The sequence below is a fragment of the Pygocentrus nattereri genome, chromosome 17, assembly GCF_015220715.1.
Source record: "Pygocentrus nattereri isolate fPygNat1 chromosome 17, fPygNat1.pri, whole genome shotgun sequence".
NCBI lineage: Eukaryota > Metazoa > Chordata > Actinopteri > Characiformes > Serrasalmidae > Pygocentrus > Pygocentrus nattereri.
This window is the reverse complement of record NC_051227.1, coordinates 19,009,204-19,023,219: the sequence shown is the minus strand read 5'-3', so window position 1 is coordinate 19,023,219 and position 14,016 is coordinate 19,009,204. Positions and strand designations below refer to the sequence as shown.

General features: G+C 38.9%; 2 protein-coding genes across 2 annotated transcripts; both read right to left on the bottom strand.

Moving 5' to 3' along the window:
• On the bottom strand, positions 1 to 1,002 carry LOC108441360 (putative gustatory receptor clone PTE01). The gene has a single exon (XM_017720849.1). The coding sequence runs from the start codon at positions 1,000 to 1,002 to the stop codon at positions 1 to 3; it is 1,002 nt and encodes a 333-aa protein (XP_017576338.1).
• A 9,687-nt stretch (positions 1,003 to 10,689) lies between these two features.
• LOC108441359 (olfactory receptor 52K2-like) lies at positions 10,690 to 11,664 on the bottom strand. The gene has a single exon (XM_017720848.1). The coding sequence runs from the start codon at positions 11,662 to 11,664 to the stop codon at positions 10,690 to 10,692; it is 975 nt and encodes a 324-aa protein (XP_017576337.1).
• Positions 11,665 to 14,016: the final 2,352 nt, after the last annotated feature.

The following is a 14,016-nucleotide window of genomic DNA, read 5'->3' as shown; positions in this document are numbered from 1 at the left end:
TCATTGTTTCCAGATATTTCTTACTGCAATTGTCTTTTCACTGTGCTTTGTTTTGTTTTTCTGTTTTGTTGGTAAAACCTTCTTATGGAAAAGGAAAATAAGATTCTGTCGAATTTCTCTTGTTTTCAGCCCATATATTAGAGGATTAAGTATTGGAGGAAAAATCAAGGCAGAAGCACCTAAGGCCCTTCGTAAGTTTTGGGGTGCTGACTCAAGTCTGTGAGCTATAAAGAGAAACAGTGTGGTGAACTCGAAGCACAAGAAAACAATTAAGTGTGTACCACAGGTCTGAATTGCTTTACTTTTGGCGTCAGACTGTCTTTTTGTAATAACAGTGATTAAGATCTGGACGTATGTGAAGACCACTATCAGCAGAAGCATACCTTCAAAAAAAGCTGTTACAAACAGTCCATAGTAGTTATTTACCTTCGTATCTCCACATACCAGCTTCATTAAAGATGGATTATTACAGAAAATGTCAACTATTTGTGTGCTGCAAATCTCTTTGCGGTAGTTCAATGCAAGTAGTGAACCAATCGAAGTAAAATTTAAGATCCACATTATTATAATTATTTTCAGCAAGTTATTTGGAGACATCAAAGTGTTGTATTTCAATGGACAACAAATTGCAACATATCTGTCATAAGCCATAGCACTGAGAATGAGAAATGCTCCGGCACCATACATATGTGTCAGAAAAGCTTGTACAAAACAAGCAGAGTAAGTGATGGACCTATTCTGTGACAGAATACTAGACACCAGCTGAGGGAAAAAGGCTGAGGCACCCACCATATCATTGAGTGGCAAGTTAAACAACAATATATACATAGGCTTATAAAGTTTTTGATTCAGAGCAATTGTTAGTAACACAGTCATATTTAAAAACAAAATGGTACAATAAGTGAGAGTTCCAAATATGAATGCTGGAAAAATATTAGATGGAGGTAATTCCAGTGACTCCAAAGTCAACGATGTTGTATATATGGAGAAATTTGAATCCATTATTAGTTTGTATATATAAAATGACATAGAAGAAAATGTTTAGCTGAAAAAGATCATTTCTCATTTAGTTTCATATTCTAATTTGTCAATACTTTAGTAAGATCACTTACTCTGAAAAAACACTCAAGCTAAAATTGTCAACATAAGTTGCTAAATATGGAGAACCTGTGAGAAGTTCAACAGTGTATACAAGGGACCTGTCCCATGTCCATCAGTTCAGCTGAGTAAATATGCAGCAAGCTAGCCTTGCATGGCATTTTTATACACTTGGCACTAAACACAAGTCCTGCCTAAATCCCAACTGATCACTCTCTCAGTTCCTTGGCTCTGGAAGAGAAGCCAGTTTGAGGCTGCTACATTCCATCCCTTAAAATTGAATTGTTGAAACACAGACTCAGCAGAACCAGTTTCTCTAAAGCAGTTTCTCTTTCTACTGTCTGCAACAGAAGTCATGGCTTGTGAGACAATAGCTGTAGTGCACCTTGATCAACCCTAATCCTAGATGTATAATTATAGGATCAATCTCCAAAAAGGTTTTGAAACGTGTTCCAATAATTTTTTTGTCCCTGCTCCTGATCTGCCTTATAAAATATTGAGTTCCAGCCAATATAGAATTCGATACTTTCAAAAAAAAAAAAAAAAAAACTTGTTGTAAAATTGTTGTAAAAATGTAAACTTGTGTATAATAAATCTGCACAGTACAATAATCATTGTGCTGTGATGATTTGGTCTACAAGAGCATGTACAAAGAGTCATCTGATGTCCCCCACATTCAAAAATATGAAATCACACTCTTGGTGGTGCTGCTAACTTCTGTCTTGTTACCATTATTCAACAAATGCATGTAGTTGTGTAAAACCGATAGTTTCAAGACAGTTGCTGGCAATGATGGAGCTAACAGTTGTACTGTGTGAATATAAGGCAGTAAATGAAAAGGAAGAATCCAATTTGCGTGGAACCACTTCACAACACTAACTGAAATTTACCTTTTTTGAGCGCACATACTTTTCAATTCCTTATCACATCTCGGATTATGTGAAATGAATTAATTCAGTGAATACAAGTTTTGTTTTCAGTTGTATTTGCAACTGTGTTTATTGAGTAATAATGCATTATAGGTAAAGTATACAGGACACTCATGGCTACAAAAACAATTTTTTTGGTCATTTAAATTCCTCAAAATAAACACAATGTCATGCTGAACCCAGAGCAAGTTATTGTAAAGTTTCAAAAGTTACAAGAACATGTTTACTCCATATATAAGAGGATTATTTATTGGAGGAAATCTCATATAAGCTCTTAAGGCCCTTAATCTGAGATAACAGGAGCACAACACCTTTCATTTTGTTTACTGCACATTTTGTACATTGCACCAGTGCTTCTGTTTCCAATTAATTCCATGGCCCAGAAAAAAACACACATTACATATACACTCACCAGCCACTTTATTAGGTACCCCTGTTCAAGTGCTTCTTAACACAAATCGCTAATCAGCCAATCACATGGCTGCAACTCGATGCATTTAGGCATGTAGAGGTGGTCAAGACAACTTGGTGAAGTGCAAACCGAGCATCAGAATGGGGAAGAAAGGTGATTTAAGTGGCTTTGAACGTGGCATGGTTGTTGGTGCCAGACTGGCTGGTCTGAGTATTTCAGAAACTGCTGATCTGCTGGGATTTTCACACAAAACCATCTCTAAGGTTTACAGAGAACAGTCTGAAAAAGAGAAAATATCCAGTGAGCGGCAGTTGTGTGGACGAAAATGCCTTGTTGATGTGAGAGGTCAGAGGTGAATGGGCAGACTGGTTCCAGATGATAGAAAGGCAACAGTAACTCAAATAAACAACCAAAATCTCTGAGGAATGTTTCTAACACCTCGTTGAAAGTATAACACGAAGAATTAAGGCAGTTCTGAAGAAGGGGGTCCAACCTTTTACTAGCAATGTGTACCTAATAAAGTGGCATGCGTGGGTGTGTGTGTGTGTTCAATTAATTTCAGCTTTATTGTCATTATGCAATACAGGGTAGTACAGTATAATAAAACACTATCGGGCTACTTCTGCACTACTACAGTGCAGTAATAAAAGATAAATAACAAATAGTGCAAGACAAAATGTGTATCGTCAGTAAGTACAAATATGAAACATAGACAAAATGTGCATAGGCAAAGATTATAACACGTATATTGGACGTATAGACAGTATGTGCATAGTCAGATATTCAAGTGTATCAGATATATATAGACAGAAATGTGCTGGTGAATTGCAGTACAGTAAATGCAGTACTAGTGGTGCAAAAAGAGATGTAAATAGTGATCAGTACATAAAGTGTACAGTGCAGGTAGAGAGTAACAGCATAATGTTCAGCTAACATTTTAAATATAGTTACAGTATAAATATATAAACATACTTGAAATAAGGCTTAGTCAGAGATGAAGTGCACAGCATACAGTCTTCTGAGCTAGTGGAGCTCAGTGTGTAGTGTGCTGGGTGATCAAGCTGATCAGTAACAGACTATAGTGTTGTTGTTAAGCTCAGGTCGATGCTGCCGGTGTGACCAGTTTGACAGCTCGGGGATAGAAACTGTTCTTGATCCTGGTGGTTCTGGCTCAGATGTTCCAGTATCTCTTTCTGGATGGTAAAGGTTGGAACAAGGGGTGGCTGGGATGTGTGGGGTCTGAGGACATGTTGATGGCTTTCCTCTCACATTGCTTGTCATATATGTCCTCTATGGCTGGGAGGACAGCTGCGGTGATGTGTTAAGCAGTTTTGACAATCCTCTGCAGGGCCTTGCATTCAGCAGCAGTCGTGCTGCTGTACCAGACGGTGATGCAGCTGGTCAAGATGCTCTCCACTGTGGCTCTGTAGAAGTTGCAGAGGAGCTGTTGTGGCAATTTGACTTTTTTTAACCTTCTGAGGAAGTGAAGGCATTGTTGGCTTTTTCTGATGATGTGGGATGTGTTGGGTGAGATCCTCAGATATGTACCAAAAAACTTGAAGCTATTCACCCTTTTCACCATCACCCCCTCGATGCTCAGTGGTGCATGCTCTGTACTTCCCCTCCTGAAGTCAAAAATCAGTTCTTTGGTTTTGCTATTGTTGAGGGAGAGGTTGTTGGTGGCACACCACACTGTGAAGAGCTTGACTTCATTTCTGTACAGTCCTTCATCATTTTTGGTGATTGTGGTGTAAACTGCAAATTTAATAAAAGTATTGGAGCTGTGTTTTGGAGTGCAGTTTTAGGTGTACAGTGTGTAGAGCATTGGTGAGAGAACACAGCCCTGTGAACAACCTGTGCTGAGTGTGATGGAGGAGGTGTGTTCACCCATCCTAACACACCTAGGTCTGGAGGTGAGGAAGTCCATAATCCAGCTGCACAGGGTATGACTTATTTCAAGTATGTTGAGCTTGGAGACGAGTCTGGAGTGGATGATGGTGTTAAAGATGGAGCTGAAGTTGATGAACAGCGTTCTTACATAGGTGTTTGTTTCTTCCAGGTGGTTGAGTGCAGTGTGCATTGCCAGGGAGATTGTATATTCAGTAGATCTGTTTGCCCAGTAGGCAAACTGGTGAGAGTCCAGGGTGCTGGGAAGACTCCTCTTTATGTGAGTGAGGATCTGTCAGGTTCAGACAAACACACACGCACACACATTTTCTAAGCTGCTTCTCCCTACACCCTGGACAGGTCTTCTAAAATAACAGAGAACAAAAAAGTTACTGAATCCCAGATACCATTAGCCTATAACAGCAATGATTTTATGAATTTCTTTAGTGACAAAATCAAAACAATTAGGCAGAAAATTCAGAAGGCACAGTTAAACTCTATAATTATAAATTCTTATAATGCCAGTCTAGATCCTGATAATATTACAATCACTGCAGAGAGGATGGAATTGTTTACCTTACTTCAAGAAAATGAACTGAAAATGAAGAGGAAAGAAGACAAGGAAAGTTGGTGGTGGAATGAGGAAGTCCAGGAGAGTATTCAGAAGAAGAAGGCAGCTAAGAAAAAGTGGGATAACCAGAGAGATGAAGGAAGTAGGCAGGAGTACTGTGAGGCTAGTCGCATAGCGAAAAGAATGGTGGCAAAGGCAAAGGCTCAGGCCTATGATGAGCTGTATGAGAGGCTGGACAGTAAAGAAGGAGTAAAGGACTTGTATAATTTTGCTAAACAGAGAGATAGAGCTGGAAAGGATGTACAGCAGGTTAGGCTGATAAAGGATAGAGAGGGAAATGTACTAGTGAGTGAACAGAGAGTGTTGAGTAGATGGAAGGAGTACTTTGAGGAACTAATGAATGAGGAAAACGAGAGAGAGAAAAGGACAACGGGGGGAGAGATAGTGGATCAGGAAGTGCAGAGAATTAGTAAGGTGGAAGTGAGGGCAGCTTTAAAAAGGTTGAAGAATGGAAAGGCAGTTGGTCCAGATGACATACCTGTGGAGGTATGGAGATGTTTAGGAGAGAAGGCAGTGTACTTTTTAATCAGGTTGTTTAACAAAATCCAGGAGAGTGAGAGGATGCCTGATGAGTGGAGAAGCAGTGTACTGGTCCCGATTTTTAAGAACAAGGGTGATGTGCAGAGCTGCAGTAACTACAGAGGTATAAAGTTGATGAGCCACACCATGAAGGTATGGGAAAGAGTTGTTGAAGCAAGGCTAAGGCGAGAGGTTCAGATCAGTGAGCAGCAGTTTGGTTTCATGCCAAGAAAGAGTACCACAGATGCAATTTTTGCGTTGAGAGTGTTGGTAGAGAAGTACAGAGAAGGTCAGAAGGAGCTACATTGTGTCTTTGTGGATCTAGAGAAGGCATATGATAGGGTGCCAAGAGAGGAACTGTGGTACTGTATGAGGAAGTCAGGTGTAGCTGAAAAGTATGTTAGGGTGGTGCAGGACATGTATGACGATAGTGAAACAGTGGTGAGGTGTGCAGGTGGAGTGACAAATGGTTTCAAGTTGAAGGTAGGGTTACATCAGGGTTCAGCTTTGAGCCCCTTCTTGTTTGCAATGGTGATGGAAAGGTTGACAGATGAGGTCAGGCAGGAGGCTCCATGGACCATGATGTTTGGAGATGACATGGTAATTTGTGGTGAGAGTAGAGAGAAAATGGAAGAGAATCTGGAGAGGTGGAGGTTTGCACTGGAGAGGAGAGGAATGAAGGTCAGTAGAGACAAGACGGAATACATGTGTGTGAATGAGAGGGAGGCAGGTGGAAAGGTGAAGATGCAAAGAGTAGAGGTCGTAAAGGTGGATGACTTCACATATCTTGGGTCAACCATCCAGAGCAATGGACAGTGTAGAAAAGCGGTGAAGAAGAGGGTGCAGGCAAGATGGAGTGGGTGGAGACGTGTGTCAGGGCTGAGGTGTGACAGAAGGATAGCAGCAAGAGTGTAAGGGAAGGTTTACAAGACAGTAGTGCGTCCTGCTCTGCTGTTTGGTTTGGAGACTGTGGCTCTGTCGAAAACACAGGAGGCTGAGCTGGAGGTGGCAGAGATGAAGATGCTGAGATTTTCGTTGGGAGTGACAAGGATGGACAAGATTAGAAATGAGCAGATCAGAGGGACAGTGAAGGTGGAGCAGTTTGGAGATAAAGCCAGAGAGGCCAGGCTGAGATGGTTTGGACATGTGTTGATGAGGAATAATGGATATATTGGTCAAAGAATGTTGGAGATGGAGCTGCCGGGTAGAAGGAGAAGAGGTAGACCTCAGAGCAAGTTTATGGATGTAGTGAAGGTGGACATAGAGATGGTTGGTGTAAAAGTAGAGGAGGCAGTGGATAGGGCAAGATGGAGGCAGATGATCCGCTGTGGCGACCCCTAAAGGGAGCAGCCAAAAGAAGAAGAAGAAGTTAGCATTTGTAGACTTCAAGAAAATTAACTAGTTAAAATCGTCTCTTCAGCAAAATCATCTACCTGTATTTTAGATCCAATTCCTACAGGTTTACTCAAAGAAATTTTACCAGAAATAACCAAGCCTATTCTGTCAATAATAAACTCCTTTCTTAGTCTTGGATATATTCCAAAAACTTTTAAACTTGCAGTAATTAGACTGCTGATTAAGAAAGCTAACCTTGATCCCTGCATTCAAACTATAGGTCCGTCTCGAATCTCCCATTTATATATAAGATCTTGGAAAAAGCAATAGCAAAAAACGATTAACTTCTTCTTATAGAAGAGCACTTACTGCAGCACACTCACCCTATCTCTCCTCTCTCAGAAAACAATAAGAACAATCCTTGATTACTATTTAGCACAATTTCTTAAATAACACACGCGCACACACACGCACACACGCATGCACGCACACACAGACATGCACGCACACACAAACATTTTCTAAGACGCTTATCCCACAGGGTCGCGGGGGGTGCTGGAGCCTATCCCAGCTGTCATCGGGCAGAAGGCAAGATACACCCTGGACAGGTCACCAGTCCATCGCAGGGCAGCATAGGAATCATCTACATGAAAAAAATTCAGTCTGGCTTTAGGCCACATCACAGTACAGAAACAGCACTAGTAAAAAATTATAAATGATGTTTTATTATTCTCTGACAAAGGAAATGTGTCTCTGCTAGTTCTCCTTGATCTTAGTGCAGCATTTTACACAATAGACCATGCTATCTTACTACATAGACTGGAAAATGTTGCAGCAATAAGAGGAATAGAGGCTCTTTCCAGGTTCAGGTCCTAACTTACTTATTGCTATCAGTTCATTAATGTAAAGGGTCAATCATTTGTCCTTGCAAAAGTGAAGTATGGTGTTCCACAAGGCTTGTTTTAGGACCTATATTATTCACAATATACATATGTTACCATTGGGCACCATCATCAGTAAATACAGCATAAATTTCCACTGCTATGCTGATGACACTGTTATAGATATCAAACTGTCACAATTGGCTCCTCCGAGTCCTGTCCATGTGCTCATGTTGTTTACTTCCCAGTCCTGTCTATGTGGTTCTTTGTTTTAGTTTTTAGTCCAGCCCCTTGTTGTGTGACTCCGCCCCTGATTGTTCCCACCTGTCCCTTGTTTTCCTGGTTTGTATTTAAACACTGTGTTTGCTGGTCTTTGTTTTGTTTTTTTTGTGCGGTTTGTTGGATGTACTGTTTGAAGTATATGTATTGCTTGAAGAGTTTTGTTTATTTCTGGTCTGTTTGGAGTTCTGTGTTCATTTTGTCATGTCTGTCCCTCCTGCTCTCTGTATTGGCCATTTGAACCTGGACTGTCTTGACAATGATTTTGGATTTGCCCACAATAAATCTTGCTTGTCTCCAGACATGCGTCTGTCTCATTGCATTATCAGGTCCTGGAAAAAAAGTTTAAAAGTAACTTATTTGCTATCTAGCATAAAAATATCTCCCCATGACATGATTGTGTTGAGATTTAAACGTGTGTAGTGTATACTTAGCCTTACGTGTTGCACTGTTTGTTGTGCTTGCAACAACATATCAAGTACCGAGATGAGTGCTGATTCAGTCGGCCATAACTTCCTAATTACTGAACTGATTTTCACCAAATTTGTTTTGCAACAATTATAATTAAAGTAATATTTAGATTTAAATGTATATATTTATCTGATACAGACAGTGCTGGGATGTCCCTTGAGCACAAATACAAAAAAAAATGAAAAACAGAAAATGACCATGAAGCTGCAAGCAGATTCCATTATTTTGGCAATTTGCTTACACTTGTTAATGGACTGTCAAAAGTAATGAAAAAAAAAAAAAATAATGCATATGAATCTAGGTTGCCCTGACTGCTCTCAGCTGCATAGCTGTGAACATGTTGGTTTGTCTATCTGCAGGAAATTTATTTTCTCTGCTCTTAACATTGGAGACTAAACACCACTGAATCCGAGCTCATGCAGAAATAAAGCTCAGACATGAGAAAATCCAACAGTTTGTGAATCATTTAAGATTCATGCCTTTGAATTTTTTGACATGCATGTAGGCATTTAAATCTATGCTTACAAGCATTTAAAATATTTACATTTTGTGGGAAGTTCAGTTTTGTTTACTAGCCATTTTAATGAATCAGGTGTATGATTCCACAATCCATTCACAAGTCAAGCCACATTTATCATCATCTCCTTCATACAAAAAGAGTCAGAGCCAGATTGGAGGGGCCTGTCAAGTTCCTTTTTATTCACTATTGTACCAAAATATTTCTGCAAAACACAAGAGCAGGCTTTTAACACAACCACAACAGAGGCAAAGTGACAAATCCACAGCTCAGGATGCTTTATTTATTTGTTTGTTTGTTTTTTCTTTGGAGCTCAGTAGAAGACAACACTGCCTGCTTTGGCAATGCAAGACAAGTTTATTTATATAGTACTTTTCCAAACACTGCAGTCGTTGAAAGTGCTTTATAAATGAGAACACAATGATAGTTCAAGGTTCAAGTTAAACAATCAATAAAACAATAGATTGTAAAGAAAAAAAAATAGTGAATTGAAAAAGCTAATGAACTAAAAAATAAAATGAGCATAACAAAAAAAACGTTATAGGATAGAAGTGCAGTACAGCTAACAGTGTTTTAAACTGCTGAACATCTGCTCAAATAGGGATGTTTTCAGCCCAGAATCATCTAGTGTCAGAACTCCTAGGACTCGTAGGACTAACTGACTAGTTTCTAATGATTTGAGGATTTGCTGTAGCATATCAGATAAATATGCTTGTCACTTAGACACATCCGATGACCTGAAGCAAGGTTCAAATGCTGTGCTCTGAATTTAGACAGAATTGAAGATGTAAACACCATTCTGCATCAAGTCACAACACTCTGCTTCTTGTGCTTGAACATGGTGCTATGACTGCATTAAATCAAATACAAAATGGACCACAAAAAGTAATAACTGACACCTTGAAATTTACACTGAGAAAAAATATCAGCAGTCAACAGAAAAATGTGAAGTGTTAATTAAATGTGAAGCATTAATTAACTAATACAAAACAGATTTATTCCATAATTTTATAAAATTCCATTTTTATTCCATAAAATCTATATGGATAGAGTATAAAATAAGCTTGAAATTGATGGTCATTGGCACTTTTCAGTGATGCTTCTGTAGTATAGCTATAGTCTGTGCTGTTTACTACAAGGCATAGTGTAGCAGTTGTCTTTGAATTGGTAAATTATGCATTCTTAACATAAAGAGTACATGATTTAAAGGCCCCTCAAAACAAGGCCTGTCTGCAAATACATAATCTGCATACCCAGACTCTCCACCACTGTTATATAAGACCTTTTCCATTAGTTGTTTTGCATCTGACAATATGAAAATCTATTATAGATAATCATGTAGAGTTTTGTAGTTCAAGATTAAAATGACCTGCCTGGATTAGGACATCTCCAAAATACCTGAATAGAACACATGCCTATGTTTGATGGATGTATAATGCAGACTTCAATAGGGATTTTGGTTTTTATGTTTGTGCAACTCACAAAGCAAAGCAAAAACAAAAAAAGCTATTAAGGTTCCTCATAAATTCTGATTACCAATTGCTCTTGACAAGTCCGAATAAACAGTGACCAGCCACAAACAAAATAAAAAGATAAACTGTAAAATTACAAAACATTACTCTGTTATTATTATTTTTCTTGGTTCCAGGTCAGAAAATATCACTTTTGGACAACAACAATTTGAAGAACAAATGGTTTCCTATAAAGTAACAGTGGCCCAATTCCATTTCTTATTGCAGCTGTCTTTTCCTGAGTTTGTTTTTCTGCTTTGTTTGCACAACCTTCTTATGGAAAAGGAAAATAAGATTCTGTTGAATTTCTTTTGTTTTTAGCCCATATATTAGAGGATTAATTATAGGAGGAAATATCATCACAGAAGCTCCTAAGGCTCTTCGTAAGTTTTGGGGTGCTGACTCAAATCTGTGAGCAATCAAGGTAAAAAGTGTGTTGAACTCCAAGCATAAGAAAACAATTAAGTGTGTACCACAGGTCTGAATCGCTTTACTTCTGGCGTCAGACTGTCTTTTTACCACAACAGTGATTAAGATTTGGATGTAGGTGAATACCACTATCAAAAGAGGCAGACCTTGGATAAAAGCTATCGCAAACAGTCCATAGTAGTTATTTAACTTTGCATCTCCACAAATGAGCTTCATTAAAGAGGGATTATTGCAGAAAATGTCCACTATTTGTGTGCTACAAATCTTTGTGCGGTAATTCAGTGCAAAAGCTAAACCAATCAGAGTAAAATCTAAAGTCCATGTTATTATAATTATTTTCATCAAGTTATTTGGAGACATCATGGTGTTATATTTCAATGGACAGCAAATGGCAATGTATCTGTCATAAGCCATAGCAGTGAGAATGAGAAATGCTCCAGCTCCATACAGATGAATCAGCAAGGCTTGAAGAAAACAAGCAGAGTAAGTGATGGATCTATTCTGTGACAGAATACTGGACACAAGCTGAGGGAAAAAGGCTGTGGCACCCATCATATCATTGAGTGGCAAATTAAACAACAGAACATACATAGGCTTATGAAGTTTCCTGTTCAGAGCAATAGTTAGCAATATAGTCATATTGAAAACCAAAATGGCAAAATAGGTGAGAGTTCCAAATATGAATGCTGGAAAAATGTTTGATTGAGGTAAGTCCAGTGATTCCATAATCAAAAATGCTGTATATGTGGAGAAATTAGAATCCATTATGCACTTTGTTTTGTTTAAAATCTTAAATGACCTAAAATAAGAGGAAGAACAGAGTAGGTTTGGTAGAAAGAAAAACATTTCCTGAACAGTTTCATTATTTGGAGATGTCTTAAGTAGCAAGAAGATTGCTTACCCAGCAGCGAACTCTCCAGTGTTCATTCCTTGTAAATATGCTTCGGTTTTAGATTGTATGGCATTTTTATACACATGACACTAGATGCACGTCCTTTCCAAATCCCAAATGATTACTCTGTCAGTATCATGACTCTGGGGAAATACAAAACCCATCTATATTATTCTGTACAATTTAAAAAATAAAATAAAATAAAAAATTCTCCTTACACTGTTTAAGGGAACTTATGGCTTTTGGGAAACCATCAGTGCACCTTGTTCATAATTTTTAGGCATGGCCTTTAATCATGTACACTCAGCTGAAGCATATAATTTATGCATTAAATTACATGCTGTAATTTAATAGTAATTACAGCGAGATCACTGTAAAACCTGTTATTAGCTCTCTGATCTAGCCTCCATTTGGCATCCAAAGGGTTATCATCATCATCATTAGAGGTAGACGAAGTACACAAATCATGTACTTGAGTTAAAGTAGAGATACCCAAGGTAAAATATTACTCCAGTAAAAGTAGAGGACCTTACTCTTGACATCAACTTGAGTAAAAGTACAAAAGTATTTGCCTTCAAATGTACTTAAGTATCAAAAGTAAAAGTACTAAAAGATTAATTATGGCTCTGATGTCCTGTTATCATTTTTATAACAAGACTCGTTCATGAACTCATTTTAGGTGAAAATCATCCAGTGTCTCTCTTGGTAAACCAGTCTTTTAATAGAATGTCATTAATTAGTGATGCTGACGTCTATTAAAATGATCATAAGCACAAAACAGGAAACAGTTTCCATCAGGGAGAACCGAGTGGCTCTGAAATCACTTTTACAAACAAGCAAAGTTTCAGTTTAAGATTACTTTGTAATTTAGTTACAAGTTGAATAAAAACTGTCTTTAAACTCAGGATCACAAATACGTTTTCCTTTACTATATTGATCTGTAGGTCTCTGTTCATAAACATAAACTATCCATCCATCCATCCATCGATCATTTTCCACTTCTTCGGCGCTCGGGTCATGGGGGCAGCATCTTAAGCAATGAGGCCCAGACCTCCCTTTCCCCAGCCACTTCCACTAGCTCTCCAGGGGGCTTCCAGGCCAGCTGGGCAACATAGTCACGCCAGCATGTCCTGGGTCTTCCCCGGGGTCTCCTCCCTGGTGGGCTTGCCTGTGACACCTCACGAGGGAGGCGTCCAGGAGGCATCCTAGCCAGATGCCCGAACCACCTCAGCTGGCTCCTCTCGACGTGAAGAAGCAGCGGCTCTACTCCAAGTCCCTCTCGGATGACCGAACTTCTCACCCTATCTCTAAGGGAGTGTCCAGACACCCTGCGGAGGAAACTCGGCAGCTTGTATTCGCAATCTTATTCTTTTGGTCATTACCCAAAGCTCATGGCCATAGGTGACCAGAGTGACTTACAACTTGATTATTTTACACAGGGAGGCCAAGGTGGTGTTAGGAGGACTCTTTTTGGTATAGTATAGGGTGCCTGCCCAGGTGGGGAATTGAACCCCAGCCTACAGCGTAGAAGGCAGAAGTGTTAACCACTACACTATCCAACCACCAATTTTTGATTTTGAGAAGGCAGATGACCCACTAAAAAAGGCATTTACTTTCTAGATCATGTTGGTATTACCTAAAATGTAACAGGGCCTACACACTATTGTATTCACACGTTAGATTTAGTTTTGACACTAGGTTTTTACATAGATAAGCTTAATATCCTACTGCAAACCACAGCAATCTCTGACCATTACCTAATTTCATATGAGCTACATCTTAGCTATAACATATGTACGTTCCCTCGCTATTCTACAAAATGCTCAATAAAGCCTTTTACTGCCCTACAATTTATAGAAAACCTTCCAGAACTATCAACCCCAGTCTCCACTCCATTAGACCAAATGGAGTTAGATTTACTGAGTATTTAGAAAATACCTTTTTGATCCACTTTAGAAAATGTGGTGCCACTTAAAATAAATATAAGACAGAAAAAGATCGCCCCATGGTACAACGATAAAACCTGTACCTTTAAACAAACAGTTTGGAAACTAGAGCAGAAATGGTGACAAATTAAGCTGGAAGTGTTCCACTCTGCCTGGAAGGACAGCCTTATAGAGTATAGAAATGCTCTCACTAAAGCTTGCTCAGCAAATCTGGCCTTGCTGATCGAGAATAATAAATATAATCCTAGAGTTCTGTTTAGTGTGATTTACAGAATCACA